Source organism: Macaca mulatta, chromosome 6 (genome assembly GCF_049350105.2).
Source record: "Macaca mulatta isolate MMU2019108-1 chromosome 6, T2T-MMU8v2.0, whole genome shotgun sequence".
Taxonomy (NCBI): Eukaryota; Metazoa; Chordata; class Mammalia; order Primates; family Cercopithecidae; genus Macaca; species Macaca mulatta.
In genome coordinates, this window is record NC_133411.1 from 147,114,608 (window position 1) to 147,138,500 (window position 23,893).

The following is a 23,893-nucleotide window of genomic DNA, read 5'->3' on the forward strand; positions in this document are numbered from 1 at the left end:
AAAAAAGAGAGAAGAAAAGAACCAATCTGTCTTTTCCTCTGGCCCCCATTATGATCTGGAGCAGGCCAATAACCCAAGCAGGTGTTCAATAAATGGTGTGGTTGACTAAGAATCCCCATCTGTGGCAGATCCCAGGCAGTATCCGAGAAATGGCTGGAGCTGGGACAGATCCCGGGTCCACAGCCTCACATAAGCTATTTTTAATTACAACACCATGTCAAGAACACAGAGAGGCTAGGAGATATACCTGAAATCATATAGCAGTTGGTGGTAGGGTTGCTGTGTCTCATCACCTGGTCTGTGTTCTTTCATTAACACCCTAGTTCTACAGATATTCAAAATTTGAGAAAATGGAAAAAGAGCAAAATCTTAAGTCAAAGGTTTAATCATGATCTAAGAGCCCAGAGGGACTTTAGGACAATAATAGGAATAAAGCAAGGCCCATAGGCTCCAGCTCCTGATGCCCAGATGTTCTGCAGGATCCGGGGACAGGGCAGTGCAGGCAGTAGGTTTCCATCCACCATTCAGAGGAGGAGATGAGTGGGCAGGAACCTTCCTCACAAAGGATAATGTCTTTCTAGGCTACCTCAGAACACCCAGTCCTGCCTACCCTAACCCTAACCTGGAATGCAATAGAGAATGGCTAACTTATTAGATTCTGGTGATCCTGGTAGTCAAGAGGAAGGGCTTAGAAAGGGGCTTGGTGGAGCTGGTCACCACCGGATGATATGGCTAAATTGTGGTCACCAAGGAGGGGCAGCATGAATCAGAAGTAGAGACGGGGTGGAGGGAATGAGGACCAGACCGACAAGGATCTGGAGGTCATAACCGTTAGCTTCTCCTGTGCCCTCATCTGTGCACTGCCCCTCTTTCTGCTGCTGTCCTTTCCTAACACCTTGTGGGCTGCAAGTCTGGCTGGATGTGGTGGAGGGGAAGAGGGCCCTAGGGAAGTCCAGCTACCATAGGCTCAGGAGCAGAATCAAGGGAAGCGTGCAGGAGAAAAGAGAGGGCGCCCAGGGTTGTGACCTCAGAGCACGGTTTTCATTCTGTGAAAGAAATGGAATAGAGTTATCTCAGGGGATTTTCTTCAACCCCTTCACTACCTCAGCCTCAGTCAAGAGGTATTCCCCTTCCCCTGAGGTATCTAGTAGAGGTCTCTATATTCATGGCAATGAGGAGGTCAGCCCCCCACCTCTATCCCTTTGTCTGCCTAATTTGGGTTTTCCCCAGCTGGCCCAGTAAAGTCTGAGGGGTGTAACAGAGGAGGCCCTACCTGGTGTGCCATCACAGCAAAGGTAGGGTGTGGCCAGTCCTGGTAGAAGAGCTGGCTGTGAAAACGCATCTTAGCTGCAATGGCCTCCGCTGAAGAGAGGAGAGAAGGCTCATTGGAAGGGTATAGGGGCAGGAGATTTCTCAGGCTCCCAAGGAAGGAAAGGGAATGCCACGGGGACCCTGGGCGATAGGGGAGCAAGTGGGTGGGAGGTGGAAGTAGGATACTCTCTCATTCTACTTGTTTCTTGAGCTGGAGATGTTCCTGGGTTCCAGACAGGTTGAACAGGCAGCGTGGGAGGTTTCTCAGGGAGTGGGAGACAGAAGAAAGGCCCGGGCTGCGGCAATGAAAGCCTATGCTAGGAGCTGCTCTGTCTGGTGGAGATGGATGGAACCAGCCTGGGCCACAGAGTTGACCCTTTTCCTTCTCTTGAGTCCAGCTGACTCAGCCCCGGGGGCTGGGAGCAAGTACAGCACACTCACTGAGGCAAGGGTTGTGGGAGAAGAACCCTTCCAGCTGTTCACACTCCTCCTGCAGGTTGCCACTGCCTCGACAGGTGCAGCTTAAGGCAACACTGGTGTTGACATTGCTGACAAAGTTGGGGGTCATGGCAGTCCCTGTGGAGTGAAGAGGGAAAGGGTAGTCAGGGCCTAGGCTAACCCTAACTTTAGCTCCCACCTTACTCCACCCATGACAGGATCACATCCTTTATCTCCAGAGCATTCTTACCCTCAGGCCTAGCCAACATGGGGTTCCCTACACATGCCCCCAGCCTCACCAATCAGCCCCAGGTATGCTCGTAGACATCTGGACTGTTCTGTTGCACAAGTTCCTAGGATGTCCATGGGATGGCAGTGGGCCTGGAAATCCACCAGGCGTGATCTGGAAGAAGGGAAATTTCTTTCTTGTTTTTTTTTTGAGATGGTATCTCGCTCTTTCTTGCCCAGGCTGGAGTGCAGTGGCTCAATCTTGGCTCACTGTAACCTACGCCTCTCAGGTTCAAGTGATTCTCCTGCCTCAGCCTCCCGAGTAGCTGGGACTACAGATGCGTGCCACCACACCTGGCTAATTTTTTATTTTTAGTAGAGATGGGGTTTCACCATGTTGGCCAGGCTGGTCTCAAACTCCTGACCTCAGGTGACCCAACTGCCTTGGCCTCCCAAAGTGCTGGGATTACAGGTGTGAGCCACTGCACTCAGCCAGGAAAATTTCAAGAGTCACCCTTGAGGGTCCGGCCTGTGGCCTTCTCCCTCATGTCCCATTAGCTTGGAATGCCCATTGTCGTGTCAAATCCTCCTCTGCCTTCAGAGCCTGGCCCAGGACCTCTACCTCTGTGAAGTGTGCCCCTGTCACAATTAAATGTACCATTCCTCGGAACCCACAGCATTTCACTCTGAGTTTGGGCTCCACGATCCCTACTTATGAGATCTCAGATAGTTTCTTTAACCTCAGTTTCTTCAACTATAAAATAGAGATGACAGCAGCACTACCTCGTGGATTTTTGTGAAGATGAAGCAAGAGAATGCATAAGCCAGGCGTAGCGGCTCACGCCTGTAATCCCAGCTACTTGGGAGGCTGAGGTGGGAGAATCAGTTGAGTTCAGGAGTTGGAGACCACCCTGAGCAACATAGCAAGACCCTGTTAAGAAAGAAAAGAAAGAAAGAAAGAAAGAGAGAGAGACAGAGAGAGAGAGAGAGAGAGAGATAAAGAAAGAAAGGAAGAAAGAAAGAAAGAAAGAAAGAAAGAAAGAAAGAAAGAAAGAAAGAAAGAAAGAAAGAAAGAAAGAAAGAAAGAAAGAAAGGAAGGAAGGAAGGAAGGAAGGAGGGAGGGATGGAGGAAGGAAGGAAAGGAGGGAGGGAGGGAGGGAAAGGAAAGGAAAGAAAGAGAGAAGAGAAGAGAAGGAGACAGGAAGGAAGGAAGGGGAAAAAGAGAGAGGAAGGAAAAAAGGAAGGAAGGAGAGAAGAAGAGACAGAGAGAGGAAAGAAGAAAGGAAGGAAGGAAAGAAGGAAAGAAGGAAGGAAGGAAGGAAGGAAGGAGGGAAGGATCGATCTACCTTATTGGGGTTCTTGTGAGGTTTAGATGAATTAATACTTAAAACAGTATCTAGCCCATAGTAAGTATTTAGTTATTCAATGAATGTTAGTATTATGATTATTAAGAGCCCTGACTATAAGATAGTTTACAGATGAGGAAAGTGGTAGTCTCAGAGGTTAAGTAACTTGCCCAAGGTTACAAAGAACTAAGTAGGAGAACCAAGTTGCAAACCAAGGTTATTGTCAACAAATGTCACTTGAATGAATGATAGCTTCAATTTTGTGAGTGTTTTATCCTGAGAAGACACAGGAAAGCCAGATCAGAATTTCAAATTTCCTGAAGAGAATATTTATCAAATCTATCAAATACCTTACAAATCTCCCATGTCCTTTGATCTGGCCATGGCACTAGTAGCAGCACATCCTAAGTAATAATTACATTAGTGCACAAAGATTAAACAGTAAGAGTTGGACAAGCATGGTGGCTCATGCCTATAATCCCAGCATTTTGGGAGGCTGAAGTGGGCTGATCACTTGAGCTCAGGAGTTCAACACTGGCCTGGCCAATGTGGCAAAACCCCATCCCTACTGAAAATACAAAAATTAGCTGGGCACTGTGGTGTGCACTTATAGTCCCAGCCTACTCAGGAGGCTGAGGCAGGAGAATTGCTTGAACCCAGGAGATGGAAGTTGCAGTGAGCACTGCCCTCCAGCCTGGGTGATAGAGCAAGACTCTGTCTCAAAAAAAAAAAAAAAAAAAAAGAAGGAAAAAAAAGAACCAACCTGGCTGGACGCGGTGGCTCACACCTATAATCCCAGTACTTTAGGAGGCCAAGGCGGGCAGATCACCTGAGGCCAGGAGTTCGAGACTAGCCTGGCTAGCACAGCGAAACCCCATCCCTATTGAAAATACAAAAAAAAAAAATTAGCTGGGCATGGTAGCGGGCGCCTGTAATCCCAGCTACTCGGGAGGCTGAAGGGGGAGTATCCCTTGAACCCAGGAGGAGGAGGCTGTAGTGAGCCGAGATCGCACCACTGCACTCCAGCCTGGGCAACAAAATGAGACTCCATCTTAAAAACAAAACAAAACAAAACAAAACAAAAAACAACCTAAATATCTAGCAATAGAGGAATGGTTAAATAAAGTGTAGGGCATCCATACATAAAATATACTGCAGGCATTTAAAAATCAAGTTCTTGGCTGGGCATGGTGACTCACACCCATAATCCTAGCACTTCAGGAGGCCGAGGCAGGCTGATAACAAGGTCAGGAGTTCAAGACCAGCCTGGCCAACATAGTGAAACCCCATCTCTACTAAAAATACAAAAATTAGCTGGGCATGGTGGCACAAGCCTGTAGTCCTAGCTACTCGAGAGGCTGAGGCAGGAGAATCGCTTGAACCTGGGAGAAAGAGGTTGCAGTGAGCCGAGATCGTGCCACTGCACTCCAGCCTGGGTGACAGAGGGGGACTCTGTCTCAAAAAAAAAAAAAAAAAAGGCTGGACGCAGTGGCTCAAGCCTGTAATCGCAGCACTTTGGGAGGACGAGACTGGCGGATCACGAGGTCAGGAGATTGAGACCATCCTGGCTAACACAGTGAAACCCCGTCTCTACTAAAAAATAGAAAAAAACTAGCTGGGCAAGGTGGCGGGCGCCTGTAGTCCCCAGCTACTCAGGTGGCCGAGGCAGGAGAATGGCGTGAACCCGGGAGGCGGAGCTTGCAGTGAGCTGAGATCCGGCCACTGCACTCCAGCCTGGGCGACAGAGCGAGACTCCGTCTCAAAAAAAAAAAAAAAAAAAGGAAACAAAAAGAAAAAAAAGAAAAAAGTTCTTAAAGGACAGTAAGTGAAAAAATAAGCACTACCATTTATTGAGCACTTACTCTTCACCAGTACTCTACACCACTCTATATAAATTATGTAATTTGGCCGGGCGCGGTGGCTCAAGCCTGTAATCCCAGCACTTTGGGAGGCCGAGACGGGCGGATCACGAGGTCAGGAGATCGAGACCATCCTGGCTAATATGGTGAAACCCCGTCTCTACTAAAAAATACAAAAAACTAGCCGGGCGAGGTGGTGGGTGCCTGTAGTCCCAGCTACTCGGGAGGCTGAGGCAGGAGAATGGCGTAAACCCGGGAGGCGGAGCTTGCAGTGAGCTGAGATCCGGCCACCGCACTCCAGCCTGGGCGACAAAGCGAGACTCCGTCTCAAAAAAAATAAATAAATAAAAAATAAAAAATAAATTATGTAATTTAACTCTCACCAGAATCCCATGAGGTCTGCATTATTATCCCAGTTTTTACAGGAGACTAAATGGAACCTTAGGTTTAGTGATGGAATTTTTAAGTTAAGTGATGTGCTCAAGATCGCAGAGACCCAGGATTTAAATTCACACCTGTCTGACTTCAGATCCCCTCTTACCACTACCCCACACCACCTCCACGGAAAAATGCTCATGAGATATGTGCCATAAGAGAAAAAAAGTAAGGCACAAATATATTCCCAGAATGTCTACTTTTGTTATCTGGATAGAAAAATGACTGGAAGGAAATGCTTCCCAAAGTATGATAGATTATCTTCAGGTGATAGAATTTTGAATGATATTTTAAAATACATTTTTATATTTCCTGAGATTTTACAGCAAAGAAAAAAAAACATATTCTTTTTGAGAAAAGACTTTCACAAAATATCCAGTGTAGCTACTTGGTAAAGCAGCCAGTGGGTCCACAGTTCCCTGGGAGGGTCAGACCCTGCTCAGCACAGGAACATGGCCAGGAAGGAGTGGCGTGTGCCACATCCCTGCCCACCCTGTCTTCCCAAACCACACACCTGCAAAGCGGGTCGGAGAAGCAGAGGCGCCGCAGCTCCAGGCAGTTGGGGGCCACAGGTGGCAGCGCGCAGCTGGGGGCGATGGTGTTGCGCCGGCGCTCCCCGCAGCCCCGGTCGTTGGGGGCGCATGGGCACAGTAGCAGGCCTTGCGCATGAGGTTCGGCGGCCTTCTCGAAGAAAGTGAGCAGCTGCCTGAGGCAGACGTGGCGCTGGCAGTGGGGCCCAGAGCACGCCTCCCCATAGGCCTTGCGCAGCCGGTCACACTTGTCATTTAGAGTACACAGCATGGCAAACTTGAGGCAGAGGTCTGAGTCTGGGGGGAAAGGGCACGGAGTCACGGGGCTGGGCCCTCTGCATGCCTGCAGCCCAGGCTCCATAGGAACCCCGGAAAACCCCTGATTTGACAAGGAAGGTAGTGGATATAGGAGGAAAAGAAAGCCTGTCCTGAATAAACCCACTCCTAATCCAGGGCTTCCCCTCTCCCCACAAACTCTGCCTGCTCTTCTGAAGCCTTCCCCATCCTACTCCTCTTTTTTTTTTTTTAGACGGAGTTTTGCTCTTGTTGCCCAGGCTGGAGTGCAGTGGCGAGATCTCAGCTCACTGCAACCTCCGCCTCCTGGGTTCAAGCAATTCTCCTGCCTCAGCCTCCCGAGTAGCTGGGATTACAGGCACGCGCCACGACGCCCGGCTAATTTTTTTGTATTTTTAGTAGAAACGGGGTTTCATCATGTTAGCCAGGCTGGTCTTGAACTCCCGACCTCAGGAGATCTGCCCGCCTTGGCCTCCCAAAGTGCTGGGATTACAGGCATGAGCCACCGTGCCCGGCCCAACTCCTCATCTTGACTAGGTAAAATAATAAGAATAATCACTATCATCATCTATATGCATTGAACACCCATTTATCTAGAATTCAAGCGGCCAGAAAGCTCAGAAAACCATACCTCTTTCCTCAGTGCTGCGCTGTGAGAGCTGAAGGTAGAAAAGATAACCCAGAGTACCTGCAACATTCTGAAGCACTTTCAAAACTGTCCAAAACAGATGCAGCCAAATTCTAGTTGAGGCTTCTGGTTTGGTTTTGGCTTCATCTGCACCTATCCTGTTCCATTTTAATGTCACCTGCCCATCTTTCATTTATTGATCCATGTATACTCTGTTCCCCATACTCTGAATCTTGGGAAATTATGGTGATATTTCTATTAACAGAATATTCCAGCAGCCATAGTAATCAAGTAATTGCAACAGGTTATTTGCTAAGCTTGTCACTAAGAGTTTTTCATGCATGAAACTCTGTGCCTTTTTCTCAAAATTCTAATTCTAATGATAAAAAACTGACTATACAGCAAAGCTCACATCTTTCTCAAAAAGCATGTGTGTATGTTTTTCCTCAATTAACTCATAGTCTCACTTTCCTGAAAAATATGCATCACAGTCCTTGCCAGACTGATGGCTCCCCACCCTGAGTCACCCCGTGCAGAGTCACACTCTCTTTTCCTGCCCAACACCTCGCCCATCCCATTAGAATGGTTGAAAACAGCAATTTCCTATTCTTCAGGGACAAAAAGGCTACTTTCCCAGCTGCCTTGAATGCAAGTAAATACTCCATTTCAGCACAATTTTTCCTGGGGCTGCTGCCACTCCCACCACACCCTTTGCAGGGGCCCGCCTTGTAGAAACAGGGAGCCCTAATGGGCTCTCTTCAACAGCCTCCCTATTAACTGCTGTCCTTTGGAGACACCTGTGAGACCAGACCATGCCCCGGAGCTCACACTTCCAGCCTGACACAGTCTTCCTTAGTCACCTGGTAGGCTAGAAACTTTCCCCTTATAAGGCCCCCAACTTGTGCCCCTCCCCAGTCACCCTTCCTCCAGGGTCCAGCCCCAGCCTCTGGTTCCCGAGCCTAATTGCCCTCCACACCTGGTTTGAGCATGTTCAGTTTGCTGAGATTCATTTTCCAGGGTTTGCTGGTCACTGTGTCTTCATAGGGGGAGACATCCAGCTCATAGTTACCTAGAGACAAGGCGGGGAGCACCAGAATGCTGAGGATCAGGGTGGGGTAGGTGGGAGGGGCTGAAGCTGCTGGCTCAGACCTCAAAGCCCTGTGGAGAAAAGGAAAAGCACAGCCTCTACCTAACCAGCTGCAAGCTGTGCAGAGACGAGAAAAATGCAGGGCCATAAGGTATAGGCTGGGCTCCACCAATAAACTATAAGAATAATAAGAGCTACCATTTGTTGAGCACACTGTGTGCTGAGCACCACGGTATAAGTGAGATAAATAAATATGCTGAGCACCATCGCACTTATCAGCGCACAGTGTAGGGAGGCAAGAGGATTCAGGGAGAAGCCTCTGAGGAAGTTCGGAAAGAGAAGTGATTAGGATGAGGAGTAGAAAACAGGGAACAAGGAGTGTGGCAAACTGTATTATTATTTCCAATTATTTGTTCCCCACCCTTTGGGAGGATTATACTTCCCCACCTGTTACCATGTAACTTTCACACTCCCTGTGAGAGGCGTACACTTCCTCACCCCACTGCTGGCAGGCTTGGCCATGTGACTTGCTCTGGCCTGTGGATTGTGAGCTGAAGTGATGTAAATCACATCTGAGCAGAAGCTTTAAGACCCTCACGTGGTTCTGCTGCTACTCTTTCTCCTCTACCAGCCTGGATCCTCCAGTGAAGAAGACAAGCAGAACAGAGACAAGGCCAACTCATAGAAGCCTCCAGCAGATGTGTAACATGAGCAAGAAATACATTTTTGTTGTTGAAAGCCAGAGATTTGGGAACTGGTTGTTACAACAGCATAACCTAGCAAATTCTTACTAAAAATGCAATGGGGTGCCAGGTGCGGTGGCTCACAGCTGTAATCCTAGCACTTTGGGATGCCTAGGCGGGTGGATCACCTGAGGTCAGGAGTTCAAGACCAGCCTGGTCAACATGGTGAAACCCCATCTCTACTGAAAATATAAAAATTAGCCAGGCGCGGTGGCTCATGCCTGTAATCCAAGCACTTTGGTAGGCTGAAGTGGGAGGATCACGAGGTCAGGAGATCGAGACCATCCTGGCTAACAGTGTAACCCCATCTCCACTAAAAATACAAAAAATTAGCCGGGTGTGGTGGCGGGTGACTGTAGTCCCAGCTACTCGGGAGGCTGAGGCAGGTGAATGGCGTGAACCTGGGAGGTGGAGCTTGCAGTGAGCCAAGATCATGCCACTGCACTCCAGCCTGGGCAACAGAGTGAGACTCCGTCTCAAAAAAAAAAAAAAAAAATGTGTTGGGCATGGTGGCGCATGCCTGTAATCCCAGCTACCCAGGAGGCTGAGGTGGGAGAATCACTTGAACCCAGGAGGCGGAGGCTGCAGTGAGCCACGACCATGCCACTGCACTCCAGCCTGGGCGACAGAGTGAGGCTCCATCTTACAAAAAAAAAAAGCAACTGGGAGGCTGAGGTGGGAATATTCCTTGAGCCCAGGAGCTCAAGATCAGCCTGGGAAACACAGCAGGACTTCATCTCTACAAAAAATTTTAAAATTAGCTGGGTCCGGTGGCACACACATGTAGTCCCAGCTACTCGGGAGGCTGAGGTGGGAGGACCACTTGAGCTCAGGAGGTTGAGGCTGCAGTGAGCTATGAATGTGCCACTGCACTCCAGCCTGGGTGACAAGTGAGACTCCGACTAAAAAAACAGCAAAAATAAAATGCAATTGGTACCTAGAAGTGGAGTGCTACAGAAATAAAATAATATAATGTGTGTCATTGGTTTTGGTACTGGGCAGTAGGTGGTAAAGAAGCTGTTACTGGGGGCTAGAAAGATGGCAGTCTTCATTATGCAGTGGCAAAGCATCTGGTAAAATTGTTGCCTGTGATAACTGGGAAGATTATATGCTGAATGAGCTTGTACTGTTAGGGGAAACTGAGAAGCAGTTTACTAGTATGTCTTGATTGCTATTGGCTGCATTTGGCAAGGTACTACAAGACATAAGCTCAGAAAAGAATTGGCCAGTTCCCAAATGTGGAGGAAAAGATAATCTAGAAATTTCAGGACTTGTAGGATTAAGAAATGCAACTGTGCTGGGCGTGGTGACTCACACCTGTAATTCCAGCATTTTGGGAGGCTGAGGCGGGCAGATCACAAGGTCAGGAGTTTGAGACCAGCCTGACCAACATGGTGAAACCCTCTCTCTACTAAAAATACAAAAATTAGCTGGGCATGGTGGCAGGTGCCAGCTACTCAGAAGCCTGAGGCAGGAGAATCGCTTAAACCTGGGAGGCAGAGGTTGCAGTGAGCCGAGATCAAGCCACTGCACTCCAGCCAGGGCAACAGAGCAAGACTCTGTTTCAAAAAAAGAAAAGAAAAGAAAAGAAATGCCACTGTTTCTCGTATTCATAAGGTAAAAGATAAAACATTTAAAAAAATGCTTTGAGTGATAAGGCTGATTACAACTCAGCCTTGGGGGAAAGACCAAATGAGTTATGTGGCTATCATACTGTTTGTGGAGATCTTTCAGTTGATTAAGATGGTTCCAATAAGTCCTGCCAGTTGGACAAATGTACTCAGTGAAAAAAGACTAAAGTAGTGGCTCTTCCACAGAAGCCTGATAAGGGCTAGGTGCTTCTAATTAGGTGTAGAAAAAGAGGCATGTCTTGAATTGTGGGAAAGGCCACAGGCACATGAGATGATAGAAATCAAAGACATAAGCAGCAATTATGTTTACAGAGAGTTGTACTACAAAGAGCTACCAGTGTAGATTAAAAGAGACTGTGACTATTTGAGACTTAAAATGGCCCAACATTTCTCAGGCAGGAAGCAGGCTGAGAATGCGGCTCAGTCCCCAGGTAGACTGTAGTCCCTAATGCCCTTTTCAAATGTGGTCAAAGAGAAAACTGAAAGAGGAAGGACCTTTCCAGAGGGCTGGGCCAAGAGCTGTGGAAAACAATGGACAGGGCAACTACTCCTGTAGAGCAAAAACAGGGCCGTATTAAAGAGCAATCCCTATTCCCAGGGAAGAGGGTCCTTACAACATTTGTGTAGCAGGATCTCAGAATTGCTATGAATCAATGTCTGCTGTGTGTCTCTCATTGATTTATTTATTTATTTATTTATTTATTTGAGACAGGGTCTCGCTCTGTCACCCAGGCTGGAGCGCAGTGGTGTGATCATGGCTCACTGCAGACTCAAAATCCTGGGCTCAAGTGATCCTCCCACCTCAGCCTTCCGAGTAGCTGGGACCACAGTTGTACACCACCACACTCAGCTAATTTATTTATCTTTTTGTAGTGATGGGAGCTCACTACGTTGTCCAGGCTGGTCTCAAACTCCTGGGCTTTAGGGATACTCCCGCCTTGGCCTCCCAAGGTGCTGAAGTTACAGGTGTGAGTCACCACACCTAGATGCCCATTCCTCCCCTTTCTGACAATGTGTGTTGTGGTTATCCTGACCCTGTTCCTTTATTGTGTGGTGAGTACATATAGAAAGCAGATGACTTGTCTTTTTAGTTCATAAGTTTTTAGATCAAGAGGAGCCACATCCAGACCCAATTTGAAAACTATCATGAGATCCTAGACTTGAAGCCTGATGTCATGTTTGTTTGTTTGCTTGTTTTTTCGAGACAGAGTCTCACCCTGTCGCCCAGGCTGGAGTGCAGTAGTGCAATCTCCACTCACTGAAACCTCTGCTTCTCCGGTTCAAGTGATTCTCCTGCCTCAGCTTCCCAAATAGCCTGCGATTACAGGCGCCCACCACCACGCCCAGCTAATTTTTTGTATTTTTAGTAGAGATGAGGTTTCACCATGTTGGCCAAGTTGATCTTAAACTCCTGAATGCAAGTGATCTGCCTTCCTTGGCCCACAAAGTGCTCGGATTACAGGTGTGAGCCACTGTGCCCGGCCTGATGTCATGTTTGAACAGAGCTCTTAGGGCATCTTTCATGGAAAATAGGTGGATGTATTTTACTTGCAGAAGGGAAGTAAATGAATACTTGACAATGATAGATTGTATTATTGTTTCCAATCATTCTTTGCCTTCCCTGTAAGATTGTATATCCTCATTTATTGCCATGAGATTTTTGGTATCTCCCTGTGGGAGAAGTACAATTCTCAATCCAGTGATGTGAGGCTTGGCCATGTGACTTGCTCTCTGAATGAAATGTAAGCAGATGTAGTGTATATAAGATCTGAGCAGAAACTTTAAAAATCATCATGTGGTTCTACCAATGCTCATTTCCTCCTGCCACGAGAAGGGAACATCCCAGACAGAGGCTGCACTGTGAGCCTGGATCCCAGAATGAATAAGACCCATGGAAGAGCCAATACAGAACATGAGCAAGAATTAAACCTTTGTTTTGCAAGTTGCTGTTTTGTTACAGCAACATAGTCCGGTAAAAGCTGACTAATAAGGGTCCTATGGAAAGAGTGACAGGCAGCTCCTCTTTGGCTCTTTCTGTGCCTTCTCTCTCTTACATCTCCTGGCTGGTTAATGAGTATTCTTTCTGTTAAAGGCTGGACCAAGATGTTACCTCCCCATTTCTCTGAACTTGGTATTTGGAGCCTATTTATGGGTTAAGACTCTTTTCTCCCATCTACTGTCCATACCATCTGTTCCAGGAACTCCCCAGGTTGGGCCTCAGCCTGGTTCACAGCTCTGCTAAGTGGGAACTGACATGTTGCCAGGTAAGAAAGGGGGAAGTAGGGAGAAGAGAGGGCAGTGTTATGGGGCCCCAAGGAGATCCTGGTATTATCCCCCCACCTTTTCTGATGTCAAATGCAGAGCTTCATTATCCTCCTCATCAGAATCTACCACGTGGCCCATATCCTGCAAGATTAAAAAACAACCCCCTAGAGCCATCTTCCCCAGCTTAGCCCACTCTATAATGGGAGCCTCACCAAGGCTGCGGGCACGGTGAACGGTCCAATAGATGTCCAAGCAGGCAACCTGGTTCTTCATGCGCCGGTGGCACATGCAGCCTATCAGAGAGCTGTTCCTGAGTTGCTGTGCTGCCTCCAGGCAGTCCGCAGGGACTGAAGGCTCCTCTGAGGGCAGTGGGGTGCTTATGCTAGAGGTGCAGGAATCCAGGTGGTGGTAGGCAGCACTGCAAATGGGATCAGCCTGGCACTTCCTCCTGGCCTGGAGACAGCTGTTCATGAGCCGGCTTTCTGTGGGAAGGGGGTCTCCTGTAAAGGGAGATACCAGGTGAGGCTCACATAAGGTTAGAGTAGCTGTCTGGGAATACCAAGTCACGAGGTTGGAAGATGGATACTCCTGATGAAACTTTGTGAAAGTCTTAGGGTAGCACAAAAGGCTTTTAGGAATAAGCGTGGAGAGAGAGAGAAGCCCAGCAGGACTAGATAGTCTGCAGCTGCCACAGTCCAAACAGAACAGACCAGGTCCAACAATAGGGGTTTGCAGAGAGGCTGCTCAGCCTTCAGGGAGGCAAAGGGGATAGTTGTTTGAAGGCGAGCCTGATGACCCTGACAGGCACAGAGGAAGGGGGCCCCGGCAGAGCCATGCCATGGGCAGGGCTAGTATCAGAACCAGAGAGTTGAGAATGGACAAGGGAGTGCTAAATGGCAGTCGGCAATAACTTTGAGTCTCCCATTAAAAGTCATTTAAAAATACCGGAAGGTGGAAACTGGCTGGGGTTGGGGTAGAGAGCTAATTCCAGAAGGAAAGAAAGGGTACACCAACCCTGTCTCTTACTCAGAAATACCAAGATTCCTCCACAGCCTGGAAGGAATCCCCTGCATCCTAGGATTTAGGGTGCTCAACATGGGGTAATAGAACATCATCATCTCCCTAGCTGTTCAAAGATAGAAATCTAGAAGAATTTTTTTTTTTTTTTTTTTTTTTTTTTTTTTTTTTTGAGACAGAGTTTCACCCTTGTTGCCCTGGTTGGAGTACAATGGCATGATCTTGGCTCAACACAACCTCCGCCTCCCAGGTTCAAGCAATTCTCCTGCCTCAGCCTCCCAAGTAGCTGGAATTACAGGCATGCATTATCACACACCCAGCTAATTTTATATTTTTAGTAGAGACAGGGTTTCTCCATGTTGGTCAGGCTGGTCTCAAACTCCTGACCTTGGGTGATCCTCCCACCTTGGCCTCCCAAAGTGCTGGGATTACAGGTGTGAGCCACCGCACCTTAATTCATCTCTTCCTTTCACAGCCTGTGTTCAATCCAACAAGTCCTGTCAACTTCACAACACATCTGGAATCTGCCCACTTTTCTCCATGGGTGTCACTACCTCCTTAGATCAAGCCACCATCAACTTTTCTCCTTCTTCCCTCGTCCTTTCTTCTCCTTCTCTTCTCCTTCTTTTTCTTTTTCTTTTTTAAATAGGGTCTTGCTCTATGTCCCAGGCTGGAGTGCAGTAGCACTGCAGCTCACTGCAGCCTTGACCTCCTGGGTTCAAGCAATCCTCCTACCTCAGCCTCCTGAGTAGTTGGGACTGCAGGCACATGCCACCACACCTGGCTAATTTTTGTATTTTTAGTAGAGATCGGTTTTCATCACGTTGGCCAGGCTGGTCCTGAACTTCTGACCTCAGGTGATCTGCCTGCCTTGGCCTCCCAAAGTGCTGGGATTACAGGCATGAGCCACCGCACCCAGCCAGTACCTCATTGTTCTTTATGGATGAATAATATTTCATTATATCGATATCCTACATTTTGTTTATCTATTCTTCAGTTCATGGACACTTGGGTTGCTTCCGCCTTTTGGTTATTGTGAATAGCGCTTTGATGAGCATTTCATGTACAAGTATTTGTTTGAACACCTGTTTTTTGTTCTTTGGGATACATACCTAGGGGTGGAATTGCTGGGTCATACGGTAATTCTATGTTTAACTTTTTGAGGAACCGCCAAATTGTTTTTCACAGAAGCTGCACCATTTTACATTCCCATCAGCAATGTACGAGGATTCTAGTTTCTATACATACTGCCAACTCTTGTTATTTCCCATTAAAAAAATTATAACCATCCTTGTGAGCATGAAGTGGTATCTCATTGAGGTTTTCATTTGCATTTCCCTAATGACTAAGGGAGCATATATGTTCCCTTATGTGTACAAATGTTGAGCATATTTTTATGTGCTTGTTAGCCATTTGTACACCTTCCTTGGTAATAAACTTTTTGTTGAGGTGTAACACAGAAAAGTACATGAATCAAAAATGTATAGCTCAATGGATTTCACAAATTGAATATACTTGAGTAGCCAGAATCCAGATAAAGGATAGAACATTACCAGTACCCCTGAAGCCCTCTTCTAGTCACTGTGCTCCCAAGTAAACCAGTATCTTCATTTCTTTTTATATTTTTTTCTTTTCTTTTTTTTTTTTTTTTTTGAGACAGAGTCAGGCTGGAGTACAGTGATGCGATCTCAGCTCACTGCAACCTCTGCCTCCTGGGTTCAAGCGATTCTCCTGCCTCAGCCTCCCAAGTAGCTGGGACTACAGGCACCCACCACAATGCCCAGTTAATTTTTGTATTTTTAGTAAAGAAAGGGTTTAACCATGTTGCCCAGGCTGGTCTTGAACTCCTAACCTCAAGTGATCCACCCGCCTTGGCCTTCCAAAGTGCTGGGATTAAAAGTGTGAGCCACTGCACTCAGCCTGTCTTCATTTCTTTTACTTGTCTTCTGGTTTGCTGAAGCAATAGGTCAGACATTTGCCACAATAGTGTCTGTCAGAGTGGTTGGTCATAAACACTCCAGCACCACATTCACCTGAAGGGCACTCCTGACGAAGGTGACTATTTTTGCTATTCTCATCCACCTTATGGTATTTCAGGACAGCCAGCTTCACCTTCTTTCTTTTATGCTTTTTTTTCCCTTTTTTTTTTTTGAGACCAGGTCTTACTCTGTTGTCCAGGTTGGAGTGCAGTGGCATGATCTCAGCTCTCTGCAATTTCCGCCTCCTGGGTTCAAGTGATTCACCTTCCTCAGCCACCCAAGTAGCTGGGATTACAGGCACGTGCCACCACACCGAGCTGGGTTTTGTAATTTTAGTAGAGAGGTGGTTTCACCATGTTGGCCAGGCTGGACTCGAACTCCTGGCCTCAAGCGATCCATCCACCTCAGCCTTCCAAAGTGCTGGGATTATAGTCATGAGCCACAGTGTCCGGCCTATTCTTTTTGGGAGTAGTGTAAGACTTCTTCCTTTTCTCAGGACCACCACGAAGTCTCAACACAAGACAAGTGGACTCCTTTTGAATGTTATAGTCAGACAAAGCACATCCGTCTTCCAGTTGCTTGCCAGCAAAGATCAGTCTTCACTACTGGTCAGGAGAAATTCCTTCCTTATCCTGGATCTTGGCTTTTACATTTCCTTGTATTCAAGGGTTCAACCTCAAGAGCGATGGCTTTCTCCATAAAGGGTGTTATGAAAATCTGCATTTTGGTGGTGACTCCACTGCAGATGGTGGATCAAAAAGGTAGTAACTTTATCTCTAACATCAGAGATTAGTTTTGCCCCAGTACAGCCAACTAATCTTCAGCAAAGCAAACAAAAACATAAAGTGGGGAAAGAACACCCTTTTCAACAAATGGTACTGGGATAATTGGCTAGCCACATGTAGGAGAATGAAACTGGGTCCTCATCTCTCATCTTATACAAAAATCAACTCAAGATGGATTAAGAACTTAAATCTGGCCACCACACCTGTAATCCCAGCACTTTGGGAGGCCAAGGTGGGTGGATTACCTGAGGTCAGGAGTTCGAGACCAGCCTAACCAGCATGGTGAAACACCGCCTCTATTAAAAATACAAAAATTAGCTGGGTGTGGTGGGCGGGGGGGGGGCCTGTAATACGAGCTACTCAGGAGGCCGAGGCAGGAGAATTGCTTGAACCCAGGAGGCAGAGGTTGCAGTGAGCCGAGATCATGCCACTGCACTCCAGCCTGGGCAACAGGGTGAGACTCCATCTGAAAAAAAAAAAAAAAAAAAAAAAAGAAGAACTTAAATCTAAGACCTGAAACTATAACAATTCTAGAAGATAACATTGGAAAAATCCTTCTAGACCTTGACTTAGGCAAGGATTTCATGACCAAGAACCCAAAAGCAAATGCAAAAAAAAAAAAGATGAATAACTGGTACTTAATTAAACTAAAGAGCTTCTACACAGCAAAAGGAACAGTCAGCAGAGTAAACAGACAACCCACAGAGTGGGAGAAAATTTTCACAATCTATACATCTGACAAAGGACTAATATTCAGAATCTACAACAAACTCAAACAAATCAGCAAGAAAAAAACAATCGGCCGGGCGCGGTTGCTCAAGCTGGTAATCGCAGCACTTTGGGAGGCCAAGGCGGGCGGATCATGAGGTCAGGAGATCAAGACCATCCCGACTAACATGGTGAAACCCCATCTCTACTAAAACTACAAAAAATTAGCTGGGTGTGGTGGCGAACGCCTGTAGTCCCAGCTACTCGGGAGGCTGAGGCAGGAGAATGGTGTGAACCCAGGAGGCGGAGCTTGCAGTGAGCTGAGATCACGCCACTGCACTCCAGCCTGGGCGAGAGAGCAAGACTCCATCTCAAAAAAAAGAAAAAGAAAAAAACAAACAATCCCATCAAAAAGTGGGCTAAGGACATGAATAGACAATTCTCAAAAGAAGATATACGAATAGCCAACATATGAAAAATTGCTCAACATCATTCATGATAAGTAAAATGCAAATCAAATCCACAATGTGATAGCACTTTACTCCTTCAAGAATGGCCATAATCAAAAAATCAAAAAACAGTAGATGTTGGCACGGATGCAGTGATCAGGGAACTACTGATCTACACTGTTGGTGGGAATGTAAACTGGTACAGTCACTGAGGAAAACAGTCTGGAGATTCCTTAAAGAGCTAAAAGTAGGCTGGGCATGGTGGCTTACACCTGTAATCCCAGCACTTTGGGAGGTTGAGGTGGGCAGATCACCTGAGGTCAGGAGTTCGAGACCAGCCCGGCCAACACTGCAAAACTCCATCTCTACTAAAAATACAAAAATTAGCTGGGTATGGTGGCAGTCACCTGTAATTTCAGCTACTCGAGAGGCTGAGGCTGGAGAATCACTTGAACCCAGGAAGCAGAGGTTTCAGTGAGATGAGATCAAGTCATTGCACTGCAGCCTAGGGGACAAGAGCGAAACTCTGGAAAAAAAAAAAAGCCAGATGCAGTGGCTCACACCTGTAATCCAAGCACTTTGGGAAGCCGAGGCCGGCAGATCACAAGGTCAAGAGATCGAGACCGTCCTGGCCAACAGGGTGAAACCCGATCTCTACTACAAATACAAAAATTAGCTGGGTGTGGTGGCATGTGCCTATAGTCCCAGCTACTCAGGAGGCTGAAGCAGGAGAATTGCTTGAACCCGGGAGGCGGAGGTTGCAGTGAGCCGAGACTGTGCCACTGCACTCTAGCCTGGCAACAGAGCGAGACTCCATCTCAAAAAAAAAAAAAAAAAAAAAAAGTAGAACTACCATGTGATCCAGCAATCCCACTACTGGGTGTCTACCCAGAGGAAAAGAAGTCATTAAACAAAAAAAGATACTTGCACACTCATGTTTATAGCAGCACAATCTGCAATTGCAAAATCATAGAACCAACCCAAATGCCCATCAATAAACGAGTGGATACAGAAATTGTGATACAATAGAATACTATTCAGCCATAAAAAGGAATTAATTGGCCGGGTGCTGTAGCTCACGCCTGTAATCCCAGAACTTTGGGAGGCCGAGATGGGCAGATCATGAGGTCAGGAGATCGAGACCATCCTGGCTAATATGGTGAAACCCCATCTCCACTAAAAATACAAAAAAAAATTAGCCAGGTGTGGTGGCAGGCAACTGTAGACCCAGCTACTTGGGAGGCTGAGGCAGGAGACTGGTGTGAACCCGGGAGGCAGAGCTTGCAGAGAGCCAAGATCACACCACTGCACTCCAGCCTGGGTGACCCCATCTCAAAAAAAAAAAAAAAAAAAAGGAAAGGAATGAATTAACAGCATTCGCAGCAACCTAGATGAGATTGGAGACTATTATTCTGAGTGAAGTAACTCAGGAATGGAAAACCAAACATCGTATATTCTCACTGATATGTGGGAGATAAGCTATGAGGATGCAAAGGCATAAGAATGATACAATGGACTTGGGGACTTGGGGGGAAGCATGGCGGGGGGAAGGGATAAAAGACTACAAATAGGGTGCGGTATATACTTCTCGGGTGATGGGTGCACCAAAATCTCACGAATCAGCACTAAAGAACTTATTCATGTAACCAAACGCCACCTGTATGTACCCCAGTAACCTACGGAAAAGAAAAAGTATATCAGAATTTCTCTAGGAAATATGTATTTCCAAAAAGCATATTTGATAATTTTACATGTAGAAGATGAAAGAAAAAGCTTTTGAGATTTCAAAAAGTATTTAAGGAAGGTATGATATTTTATATATTTACCAAAAGGGAACATGGATTTAAAAAGATTGAGGAATTTCTACAAGTTTATGATGTTACTTCCAGTAGGTAGGTACCCAATAAGTGGTAAGTACATAAAGTAGCAGATTCAAGTCCTATTGCTGTAACTGGACTATAATTTTTTTTTTTTTTGAGATGGAGTTTTGCTCCTGTTACCCAGGAATTTCTCCATGTTGGTCAGGCTGGCCTCGAACTCCCGACCTCAGGTGATCTGCCCGCCTCGGCCTCAACAAAGTGCTGGGATTACAGGTGTGAGCCACTGCGCCTGGCTGTACATATTTAACTGTACTAACTATTGAGTTGTAAACATTTTCAAAAGAAAACAATTTCTTAGTTGACACTACCAAGTTTGAGCAGTGATGGATTTAGGGGCATTCATCTCAACAAAGAACTTCGGGGCCACATTAAATTTCATCTCAACAAGCTGGAACTTGTGTTTCCTGGATTGTGAAACAGGACTTGATCCAGGGCAAAGGTCATAATTTGATCCAGTGTCCAAATGTGGTTTTTTTTTAGTCAGCAAAGTTCTGTTCCTTTTTCTCTTTTCTTTTCTTTACTTTTCTTTTCTTTCTTTTAATCTCTGTCACCCAGACTGGAGTGCAGTGGTACAATCGCCACTCATTGCAGCCTGCAGCCTCAACTTCCCAGGCTCAAGTGAATTCTCCCACCTCAGCCTCCCAAGTAGCTGGGACTGCATGCATGTACTACCATGCCCAGCTAATTTTTGTATCTTTTGTAGAGATGGGCTTTCATCATGTTGCCCAGGCTGGTCTCGAACTCCCGAGCTCAAGCAATTCACCCACCTTGGCCTCCCAAAATGCTGGGATTATAGGCGTGAGCTAAAATGCCCGGCAGTATTTTCTTTTTCTGTTTTTGTGTGTGTGTGTGTGTGTGTGTGTGTGTGTGTGTGTTTTGTTTTTTTTGTTTTTTGGGGTTTTGTTTTGCACGTTCACAGTATTTTCTTTTCTTTTTTTTTTTTTTCTTTTTTTTTTGAGATGGAGTCTCGCTCTGTCGCCCAGGCTGGAGTGCAGTGGCGCTATCTCGGCTGCCTGCAAGCTCTGCCTCAGCCTCCTGAGTAGCTGGGACTACAGGCACCCACCACCACGCCCGGCTAATTTTTTCTATTTTTTAGTAGAGACAGGATTTCACTGTGTTAGCCAGGATGGTCTCAATCTCCTGACCTCGTGATCTGCCCATCTCGGCCTCCCAAAGTGCTGGGATTATAGGTGTGAGCCATAATCCCACCCGGCCAGTATTTTCTTAAAGTTGTAATTAGTGGCCAACATTTAAAAATCAGATTTTAGGCTGGGTGCGGTGACGCACACCTATAATTTCAGCACTTTGGGAGGCCAAGGTGAGCAGATTGTTTGAGCCCAGTATTCAAGATCAGCCTGGGCATCAGAGATGGCAAAAACCAGTCTCTACAAAAAATACAAAAATTAACCAGGTGTGGTGGCACTCTCCTTCAGACCAGCTACTGGGGAGGCTGAGGCAGAAGGATCGCTTGAGTATGGGAGGTCGAGGCTGCAGTGAACTGGAATCACACCACTGAACTCCAGCCTAGGTGACAGATTGATACCCTGTCTCAAAAAAAAAAAAAAAATCAGATTTCAAAGAAAACTATTAATTTCCAATTTGTCTTGAAAAATGGAAACACTTGGGCCCACATGTAACAGGTGGAGTTGAGTAATGACTGCCCCCTTCTGACAAGTCATACCTTTTCCAGCTTGTTATAGTCCATACCACTCTCCATTACTTGCCCCACCTCCTCATTTATGCAGCCACTGCCACGTCTATTTCATATTGATTTGTTAGCAACCTGGTTTTGTAACTTTGTTTTCTGCTTCTTGGCTCATCAGAGAATGAGTAGCTACAGAAGGGGTCAGATCAGGCTATGCCTTAGGGCACAAGATCCTCATTTGTTTCTCATCAATGAGGCCCACAGCTCAGGTACCCATTTTATAGATTGGTGAACAAAGAAAAGTAATGTGCATCAGGGGATGTAGCAAGTCAAGACTGAGTCAAGGCTAGAACCCGGGACTCTAGCCTCCTCTCTACTTCAGAAGGATTTTCAGTACATGACACCACTTCCCTACGAATCGGAGGTCTCCTATATGCTTGGCTTTTAGCAGGCCCTGAGCAGTGGTATTTTCCACCCCCAAAGCCCTCTGTTGGTCTGTGCTCTTGAAGAGCACTTGGCTCTACATGGCACCTCCTAGATGACTGTTTTATGGATTTTCAATGAGGCCACTTAACCAGAAGTCATTGCTGTCAAGTATTACTGTGGAAAATAGATCTGTCACCAACACTGGATCATTTAATGAGAAAGGTGTTTAATGTTTTCCCCTGATCCTGACATGCAGCCATAACCTTTAGGATTAGTGAAATTTCCTAGGCAGTCAAATCAGACTGGTGATGTCTTGCTGCCCTGACTTACTGATGTTGGCAGGTGGACAGACCAGGGTTTTCCCTCCTTCCTTCCATCTCTCTCTCAAGGCAGCATTTCTACAGCAGTGCCTTGTGGACTGAGGTCTCAGGGCAGTGTGGTGGTCTCTCTGTCTTAGGAGTCCCTTCATTAAGTCTCTTAATAAGATTCCACACACCCATACCACTCACGAAGGCCATGAGCCTTCCAGGGATCTCGGATCCCACACTGTTCTTCCTTGGGGGAGTGGCCTGTTTCTAAGACCAGACCTTGAACTACATCCACAAAACATCTATTGTGGATTATTTATTATCCAAGGGGCAAGTCACTGTGTTAGACGGCTTCCGAGCCCTGCTATTATAGAAGGTCATGAAACAAGTCAGTTCTAACAAACTTCTTTTTCTTCACCTGTACCTAGTTTCTTCCTCAGTCCTTAAAGCAGATGGAAGCGTTAAAGCCCACGTGGAGCAAATGACACTGTTTCTGATTCTCCCCGCCTCCTAGAGACGCTGTCTTGGTAATGACCTGGCTGTGGGTTGTTCTGTGACTGTGTAGACCTACTTCAAAAGAGGGAAGGGGCGAGGGGGAAAGGAGCGAGGAGGAGATGCTTGGGTGACTAGGCCATTGCTGGCACTCAGTCTACCTCAGTTCGCACACTGTGTTAGGTGTGACCTCAGCCCCTTGCAGGCACCCTGCGCTTCCTGCTCCAGTTCCCCTGGCTCGGCTCGGATGCACCGGGAGGCTGCTGCGCCCTCTCCGGGCAGGTGCCCCGGGCTTCGCCTACACCTCACCTCCCCCTCCCCCTGCACCCCCGGCCGGTGCGCGCTCCGACACTCACCGGCTGCGAGAGGCAGCGGCGACGGCGGCAGCAGCAGCAGCAGCAGCAGCAACAGCAACATCAGGACTACGGGCGGCAGCGGTCGCGGGCTCGGGGGGCGCACCATGGCGAGCTGTGGGCGCCGGGCTCCGCGCTCCCCTTGCTCCTCCGCTGGAGCTCTGTGAGCGGGGCTCCCCCGGCCGGCGCCTCCCACCCCCGCCTCCCGCCCTCCCGCGCGACGCACACACTTTCCCACCAGGGTCCTGGGCGCCGCCCTCCAACTCCGAAGCGCGCGACCGCACCACGCCCCTCCAGCGCTAGACCGAGGGACGAAGCGGGTCGGGGCGAGGGAGGGCCGGCGCCCCGGGAGCCGCCGGGCTGGCGCGGAAGAGGTTGCTCTTCCGAGGCGGCCCACCTTCCGTCTGCCAACTTCGCCTAGCAAGACACTGTGGAAGCTGCCGCTGGAAACTCGCCATCTAGGGGAACCAAATATTTCTCCAAAAAAAGCACCCTTTCTCACTTTCCGGATTCCACTCACCCACACATCACAGAACAGACACTACCACAAAAGAGATTTTGTAACAAAACTTGAACAAGCCAACACAAGGGCATTTGCATTTCTAGTATTTGTTTTTCTTAGAATTGGCACATCTATGATCTCGTTTTTCCCCTCCTAAGTGACTTCTAGGGTAAGACTGGGGGCTATTAAGCTCAAGATTCTGCAAAGATGGGTCACAGACAGGTGGAATGGCTTTGCCGAGGGAGCACACCTGGGGCATTAGATTCCAAAATTCAGCCCCGATGGTGTCATGAGGGAAGATGCAAAGATTAAACCCTCCACTAAATAGCAGAGATTTCCTTGGACCAAAGCTCACTAAGGAAGGTGCCTGGAGAGACCAATTAGGAACCCATCCTTTTCACATGATGACAGTTTCAGAGAGCAAGCTACTCTATCAGGATTAAACAACCAGGTAGAAACACATCTGTGCCCAGAACACAGGACGTCTACCCATAAGGATAAGGGTATTTATTGGGCCTAGGTCAATAAGATCCCAGGATCCCACAAGATCCCAG

The 23,893-nt window shown here is 47.3% G+C and overlaps 1 protein-coding gene and 1 pseudogene across 3 annotated transcripts; both read right to left on the reverse strand.

Annotated features, from left to right (window-relative positions):
- Positions 1–369: 369 nt before the first annotated feature.
- GFRA3 (GDNF family receptor alpha 3) lies at positions 370–23,387 on the reverse strand. Of its 3 annotated transcripts, none has more exons than XM_001112630.5 (8): positions 22,841–23,387; positions 13,008–13,295; positions 8,046–8,138; positions 6,132–6,444; positions 2,049–2,152; positions 1,753–1,887; positions 1,274–1,362; positions 370–1,046 (listed from the first exon to the last, which is right to left on the reverse strand). In XM_001112630.5, exons 1-8 carry the CDS (start codon positions 22,944–22,946, stop codon positions 957–959), a joined length of 1,218 nt encoding a protein of 405 aa, XP_001112630.2. In that variant the 5' UTR covers positions 22,947–23,387; the 3' UTR covers positions 370–956. The 3 variants fall into 3 exon arrangements, with proteins under 3 accessions (XP_001112630.2, XP_077861402.1, XP_077861403.1); XM_078005276.1 differs by having other exon boundaries at positions 2,049–2,170; positions 22,841–23,378; XM_078005277.1 differs by lacking the exon at positions 8,046–8,138 and having other exon boundaries at positions 22,841–23,378.
- On the reverse strand, positions 15,647–16,514 carry LOC100429053 (ubiquitin-ribosomal protein eS31 fusion protein-like; annotated as a pseudogene).
- Positions 23,388–23,893: the final 506 nt, after the last annotated feature.

Excerpts from the sequence above, each read along its gene's own strand:
- GFRA3 (XM_078005276.1), bottom strand. The coding sequence starts at position 22,946 with ATGGTGCGCCCCCCGAGCCCGCGACCGCTGCCGCCCGTAGTCCTGATG. Across the intron at positions 13,296-22,840 it reads GCCGCTGCCTCTCGCAGCCG|GAGACCCCCTTCCCACAGAA; the intron begins GTGAGTGTCGGA and ends CTCCCTTTACAG. Across the intron at positions 6,445-8,045 it reads ACTGAACATGCTCAAACCAG|ACTCAGACCTCTGCCTCAAG; the intron begins GTGTGGAGGGCA and ends CTTTCCCCCCAG.